The sequence below is a fragment of the Camellia sinensis genome, chromosome 2, assembly GCF_055761805.1.
Source record: "Camellia sinensis isolate YWXY chromosome 2, ASM5576180v1, whole genome shotgun sequence".
NCBI classification, from domain to species: domain Eukaryota; kingdom Viridiplantae; phylum Streptophyta; class Magnoliopsida; order Ericales; family Theaceae; genus Camellia; species Camellia sinensis.
Window position 1 is genome coordinate 68927942 of NC_138962.1, and position 8190 is coordinate 68936131.

The following is an 8190-nucleotide window of genomic DNA, read 5'->3' on the forward strand; positions in this document are numbered from 1 at the left end:
AATCCGCTCAATCCACATTCGCCAGATTGACGGACGGATGCGAATTAATTTTCTCCAATCTGCCAATCTGACAGACGGATGGCAAATTGGAGGTTCCGTAACCGCAACCTACACGCGCCCACCCCTAATACATAATACTAGTAGAGCTGCTTTAAAAGAAGTTTTACTGAGTTGACACTACATTTTTAAAAAATAAACAAAAAAAAAAAAAAGTTAAAAGACAAAACAAGAAAAAGAAAAAGACAATTTAGACCTTGTTTGGAAACATATTTTTTTAGTAATTTTTTGACTAAAATATAATTAAAAAAAACTAATATGTTTGAGATAACTTTTTGACTTTTTACGAAAAGATATGTAAAAAAATAAAAAGAAAATAGAATCTTTAAATTTTTAGGCTGAATTATTAACTTTTTAATTTTTTTAATAATTTTTTAATTTTTTAACTAAAATAAACACTTACCAAACGAGACCTTAATACTCATTTAGAGCTCTCTTTTACCAGTGTAAACCATCTTTGATTGGCTTTTCAACTTGCTGTCCTTTTATCCAAACCCATCAAGATATCACGCACTCGGCACGTGACTACTACACTCGCCCTTATAATTATGAACATAAGTTAATTTTTGATTTATAAATTAAGTTTTTCCTGCCTCACTAAAAGAATAAGCTGATTTTTGACTTACAAAAAATTATAAACTGCATTATTAAACTAAATCAAACACATCAAAATAACTTAAATTAAATTAAAAATTAAAATAAACTTAAAAAAACTGTATCAAACAGGGCATAATCACATTTGTAGCAATCTATATATCGTTTATTCTGGTATTGGACCTTCCCTTGTCATTATCCACCTGTCACCAAACCCCCATTTTCTCTCTCGTCCCTCTCTCTCTCTCCATGTTACTGTCTCGATATCTCTGAGACTCCTCTCAAACCCTATCTCCCACCACCACCTCTCTGATGGCCTCCGACGACCACGACCACCGCCACCACCACAACAACCACCGCCACCACTTCGACCTCAACGAAAACGGCGACACCACCACCACCAACAACCACCATGTCCAACCCAACAAAAAGCCAAAGCTCTCTCTCATCTCCGACGCCGACCTCCGATCCGAGTTCGCTCACCACGACTCCTCCGTCGCACGAATCAACAACGGCAGCTTCGGATCGTGTCCGGCCTCAATCATCGCCGCACAGCAACAATGGCAGCTCAAGTTCCTCCAACAACCCGACGATTTCTACTTCAACAAGCTCAAACCCTCGATCCTCAAAACTCGAACCCTAATCAAGGACCTAATCAACGCCGACGATGTGGAGGAAGTCTCGATCGTCGACAACGCCACCACCGCCGCCGCCATCGTCCTCCAGCAGACCAGCTGGGCCTTCGCCGAGGGCAAATTCGACGCCGGCGACACCGCCGTCATGCTTCACTACGCCTACGGAGCCGTCAAGAAGTCGGTTCAGGCCTACGTGACCCGCGCTGGAGGCCGAGTCATCGAGGTCCAATTACCTTTCCCTGTGAACTCTAATGATGAAATTATTTGTGAATTTCGTAAAGCCCTAGAGAAAGGAAAATCGGATGGTCATAAAGTTAGATTAGCTGTTATAGATCATATTACTTCTATGCCTTGTGTTGTGATTCCTGTTAAAGAATTGGTTAAGATTTGTAGAGATGAAGGTGTTGATCAAATTTTTGTTGATGCCGCGCACTCAATTGGGTCTACTGAAGTAGATATGAAGGAAATTGGGGCTGATTTTTATACTAGTAATCTGCATAAATGGTTTTTTTGTCCACCTTCTGTTGCGTTTTTGTACTGTCGAAAATCGGATAAGGCTTTGGCTTTGCATCATCCTGTTGTTTCGCATGAATATGGGAATGGGTTGGCAATCGAGAGTTCGTGGATTGGGACGAGGGATTATAGCGCCCAGCTCGTAGTTCCAGAGGTGGTGGAGTTTTTGGATAGATTTGAAGGTGGGATTGAGGGGATAAGGAAGAGGAATCATGAGAAGGTTGTTGAGATGGGTGAAATGTTGGCAAAAGCATGGGGGACAAATCTTGGGTCCCCACCGGAGATGTGTTCGAGCATGGTTATGGTTGGGTTGCCAGCTTGTTTTGGGATTTCGAGTGATTTGGATGCATTGAAGTTCAGAACCCATTTGAGGGATTGTTTTGGGGTTGAAGTGCCAATATATTATAGAGCACCGAAAGATGGGGAGGTTAATCCAATAACGGGGTATGCACGGATATCTCATCAAGTTTACAACATAATCGATGATTATTACAAGTTCAGGGATGCTGTTAACAATCTCGTTAACAATGGGGTTACTTGTGCCAGTCTCTCGGATTGAAAAGGTATGGTTTTCATTCATAGAAGTGGTTTAAATGCTATATATGCTATGGAAGACATTTACAATTGCTTGTTACTTTTCATCCACTTGTTGGACGACAAAGTTGAATTGATAGCTTGTCAGCAGCCGATGTACAAATTCCCCTTTGGAATTACTTTGTCTTTTAGTGCTTGTGTTGTGACTACAAATGATATTGTCGCTTTTGAAAGATGCTTGCTTTAATTTAATAAATTTTCCAGAGATTAGCTGCTTTTAAAGTCAACTCATTATTCCCTAGGCAATCATTTGTGAATTTAATAGTTGGCCTATCATCCTTATTGTAAGTTTTTCGATGGATTTTTGCTAATTCCTTGAAAATTCTACTTGTGTTCAAGACATTGATTCAATTATTTCTGTGTGCCTTCTTTCCTAAACCTTGGCCTAATGGTTCAAAATGTGCTTTATACAAAATGCTATCTATCGAAATAGTACATCTAAACTGACATTTTAAAACATATTACTCAAAATAATGTTGTAAGGCACATAAATAATTAGCAGACTGAATCTCTAGCATCGTTGTCTTATGAATCATGACCATCAATAACTACCCATTTTTCTTCCTGAGGCTGTAGGAGAACTATCTTTGCATAAAAATCATTTGTTGAAAAAATTGAGGATACCCATCATCACTCAGTGATATTCAGTTGTCACAAATTTGCATTCACAGCTCTCTAATATACTTTAAACTCGTTGTTTTACAACCTGGTGAAGTAAATTGTGGTTATGAAGGGAAGAAATATGAGTTGCCTATAGCATGTACGATGTTTCCATATAAAGGTACTAGTACATTTTTAAGAAACGGAATGGACTCTATGTTTGGAAGCACCATAATCTGCCGAAAAGGTTGTGATTAAGGGGCAAAGTTTGGGAATTGATGTTTCTTCCCTGCCTAAAATAGTTAGGGTTATTGAGAAATGCATGCTGTGTTGTTTCACATACATAAATTAACACCTTTTCCCCACCCAATTGTTAGTATTCATTCTTATATTACGTTTTTTGGGGTTAAGATGTCATTATTCTTTTTAGTGTGGAGACTTTCATGCTCTTTTCACATTTGAAAAAAGCATATCATAGAATTCTTAGTTATTGTTGCCTTTGAGTAGTAATGGTTTATGGTTCATTGAAAAAAAAAATTAAAATGTCTCCTTTTATTGTGTTTTAGATCCCACTTTTTTGAGAAACTGGGTTGGAAATGTCAGCTTCATTTACTTCAGTATGTGTAGATTCTGACTATTCACTGAACCATTTTCATAATCTCTAGGATGAGCAGCCTCATCTCTTACCATAAGCATTTTTTTCCCCTCTTGTTTCCACTGACAGCATAACATGTAAAAGTTCTAAATTGTGGTTTTAAGTAGTGGCAATGAAACATGATATATGGATAATAAAGGATGAAACAAAAACAAAATCTCAAAATATTGGGCTGAAATATATTGGTGAGGTATTGGAAAATATTGGCAATGTATTGAAAAATGGTGGTAAAATAAAGGGAAAAAAATTCAAACATATGTAAAATACTTAAAATAAGAAAAAATAAATATTGGATGTCAGAGATATCTGAAATATTGGGCTATTGCCTGCACCAAATAAGATAACTTAAGGGATTGTTTGGGATGTTCTAAATAAGTGCACTTTTTGACTTTTTATAAAATATGGGTTGGGTTTGAAGTGATGTGGTGGAGAGGTGATGTGACTTAAATGAGATGATATGACTTAAATAGGATAGTGATTTTTTGACTTTTTGGCTTTTATTAAAGATGTCAAACGTGGCCTTAGTTGGTTTAGGATTCATGATGATCTGGAACATTGGTTCCAGTATGTCAGAAACTTTTATAAACTTAATGAAAAAAGTGAATGATTAAAAAGTTCAAATAATGGCCACAGAGAAAAATAGTGGCCAATATATCGGTTTGGTTGGGAAAGTCTGAAATTATGAAAAATTTTGTTCTTTAATCCCTTTGTCTAAATGATTCATTTGTCGTGCATGCCTATGACATGGTTTTGATCAATCTCTTGTGTATGACTTGTCATTCGAATTATGGTTAAGCTTAGGTTTAATATTTAAAATATTTTTCCAAGTCTTCAGGTTAAGCTTCAAGAATCCTGGTCTAACATCCCTGTCAAGTTTAAAATTTCAATTAGATGGTGTGACAAGAAACAAATGAATTTAGGATACCATCTATACTATTATATATGTGAGCACTAACTTGTCTTCTATATTATTATATATGTGAGTACTGACTTGATGTCCAAGAGTGTGATGGCTTCTCGGTCTGCCACGTGATAAATTTTTCTATCCTAAAATATAAAAAAAAATTATTCAAAGGTGTGAACCCAAGACCTTGGATTTCATTAAGAATACTTTTATTACTTAGACAACATACATATTATGATATTGGTTTCTTTATTATTTATTTTTATGCTTACTTATTTGAATTGCACATATATCGCGTGTACCACCCGTTAGCTAGAACAAAGGTTAGGCTCAGGACTCCCGTCTGGATTCAGTTGTTAAAAATTTGTCTTAATTTTTCTGGTGATTTTAGTACCACCTGTTGGCAGTTGTCCCTGTGAGTGTGTGTGTGTGCACGCCCGTGCATACATGTGTTTGCTTGGGTAGGGAAAGTTTTGTCTTAGGATAGACTTATGGTAGCTTAAATAGCACTTCTTTTACATGAGTAAGAAGTATATAAACTCTTATTGCTTATGCCTTGCAATGAAAATAACTAGGAAATTCCCTCAGGTTCTATATATTAGTTGCTTGGTCTAGAAATACTTGACATGTGTTCATAGAAAGCATAGAGGGATACCGAGACAATTTGTGAGAAGTTGATAAATTTTGAAAGTTATGCGCGAAGTTGGCATATTGTACTTAGTAATGATTTTCTTTTGACGTTAATTTCCTCTTCGTTTGTAGTTCAATGGGAGATTGTACGAGCACCTGATGAATAAAACCCATGCTTCCCAAGTTGACTATTATGCTTCTGGACCACAGGGGGAAGCAGTGGACAAAACCAACTACAAAATTGAAACATGTCTGCAAAACTAAAGGAGGTGTGTTCTAAAAGCTTTTGAAGAAACAAATTCCTTGTGAAATTGTCAAATTGTCAATCCGGGAATATTCTCTTGTTAATGGTTTGCTAATCTGACTTTCCTTGCTTTTTTTATTTTTTCAATTACAATTTGCCACCAACCGTGAATTAGAACTTATCTGTTCAGACTTTACCTGACAGAATCGACATCGACAATGCTGTTGTTTGTTGTCACTCTGCATAACTTCCATCATCTTGGTTGTTAATAAATAAATAAATTTTCCATCACTTCCAGTCTTGTGCAAAGTAGTTTTCATAGCTCTTTTTTTTCTTTTCTTTTTTCAAATTTATTTTTTATTTACAGGTGGGCCATGAATGATATACCTAGGATCGAATACTGCATATGTTCAGGAATGTTATACAAGTAGCAATATATTTATCTTTTTTTTTTTAATTATCACCAAAGTCAATTATGTTTTTGGTAAATTACACTAACCTTCTTGAGATTTCGAGAAAATGCAGTAAACTTTACAATTTTGATATAATAACATTGAACTTTTTTAAGATTTTAATTCATATAACACTTTGTCTCATATTAGTTATATGGATGAAAAAATGATATTGTCATTTTTTTACAAGAAAATGTATATTTTATGTTATTTATTTTTGTATTTTTTTTTTTATCAGATAGATTAGTGTTGGTTCATTTAACTTTACTAAAAGGAAGGTTAGTATAATTATATCAAAATTGTAAAATTTATTATATTTTTTTCAAATTAGTATAATTTAACCTTTATATTTTTATCTCTTAATTGTCCCAATAATTTATAGTCTTAAATTTTTTTAGATTAAAAAAAAGAACTTGATTAGGTAATCAGAAAATTCAAATAATTCATAGAGGATTGATAAAATTTTCACATACAGATGTTAGAAAAAATAAAATAAAACTTGGACTTTACTTATCAGTCTTATATCTTTTATTTACATTTATCTCTTATTATATATATATATATATATTGTGAAAAAACGAGTAAAATACATTGGTGTAATTGAAACATTCTCTGGAAGCTTTGTTTGTATAAGTTGATTATACACATAATTTATAGATTCAAATCTATAGCTTAAAAAGGCTGTTTGGTGCAGTTTTTAACAGTTGGAAGTTGATAATTTAAAAAATGATAGTTACAACACCTCTCTTCCTATTTTTCACTAATCAATTTTTAATTTATTTTTCACAGTAAAAGTTCACCGTTTCAGTGAATGAGAAATTTTACCGAGGCAATAAGCGAAATTATAAAATTCATCATTTTAGAACACTCAATTTGAATTTTTTATATATCAATTTGAAATTATAGACTTAATTTTTGTAATTGATCCTCAAATTTATAATTTATAATTTTTTAATAGAAATTTCTCAATGTTTGGTCAGTGAAATTTTCATCGTGCAAAAAGTTAGCAAAATTTTATTGTGTTTTCACTTACTTTCTCAGTGAAATTTCATGATTTTTTTTTTTAAGATTTTATTTTATTCATAGATCTTATTTGATAAATTTTGGTGAAATGATTATAAAAATGTAAATTTGGCAAAAATAAAAATAAAAATTAAAAGCTATTAAATTTTAAAGTTTTCAATTTAGTTAAAGAGTGAAAAAAGATATTGTTTTTTTTGGGGTACACCGGAAAATAAAAGAGAAACAAGAGGACTAGGCCTCATTACTCCCATCCAAATACAACAAATCCGCAACTAACGCATGGCGGATTCGTTTGGAGGTTCATTCACAATGAGCAGCTCAAGAGGTTGATTAACTCCAAGTTTAGCTAGATTATCTGCACAAATGTTGCCTCCTCTGCAGACATGTTGGACTGTACACTTGTAGCCCCTTAAGATGATCCTTGAATCCTCCACAATGCCACGGAAAGGGCATTTAGCACCTGGTTCTTCATTTAGCAGCTGCACCACTTGTTTTGCATTCGTTTCGATGATAACCTTGTTTATTCCTCGCTGTAATATGATCACGAGCCCTTTATACACTGCCCAGAGCTTCGCCTCCAAGTTGATGCATCTCTCTATTCTGCCATAATATCCACTAATCCAAACTCCTTTCTCATCCTGAAACAGCCCGCCGAATCCTCCATTGTTGTTCTTACCTTTTAGACTTCCGTCTGTGTTAAGTTTGATTCTCCCTATAGGTGGACACAACCACAAAGATGAGCTTTTAGGCTGTAAAGGTGTAGTAACAGCAGATTCAAAGGCTTTTTTAACTTCTTTAGTATATTCAAAAATAAGCTTAACAGATGCATGACAGTTTAGTTGTTTGTTTTCAAAAATCAATTTATTTCTATTTTTCTAAATAATCCATAGAGTGATAACAAAAAGCTGAGTCTGGGAATGCTTCCCTTTCACATTCAAAGTTAACCAGACATCAAAAGGGACAACACTTATTCTCAAATACCAAGCTTGATCAAAAACCTATGTCCAAATATTCATGGCATTAGGACAGAGCCACAATAAATGGTCTAAATCCTCCACAGTTTCACAGCTGGGGCAATTGGGATTGTCACTGTAACCCCTCGTGTGCCTCATTTTATTTGTCAGCACTTTCCCAAGCAAAATAAGCCACAAAAAGCTCTTAATCTTTGGAGGAAACTTGAGTTGCCAAAGCCAAACCCAATTATTCTCCAAGGATTGAGAATGCATAATAAGATCATATGCACTAGATGTAGAAAAATCTCCATCAGGAGATTTTCTCCATCTCGGTTT

At 34.5% G+C, this 8190-nt stretch overlaps 1 protein-coding gene across 1 annotated transcript; it reads left to right on the plus strand.

Moving 5' to 3' along the window:
* Positions 1-782: 782 nt before the first annotated feature.
* LOC114268177 (Pyridoxal phosphate (PLP)-dependent transferases superfamily protein) lies at positions 783-5717 on the plus strand. The gene is made up of 2 exons (XM_028209292.2): positions 783-2362; positions 5315-5717. Exon 1 carries the CDS (start codon positions 964-966, stop codon positions 2356-2358), a length of 1395 nt encoding a protein of 464 aa, XP_028065093.2. The 5' UTR covers positions 783-963; the 3' UTR covers positions 2359-2362; positions 5315-5717.
* The last annotated feature ends 2473 nt before the right edge of the window (positions 5718-8190 follow it).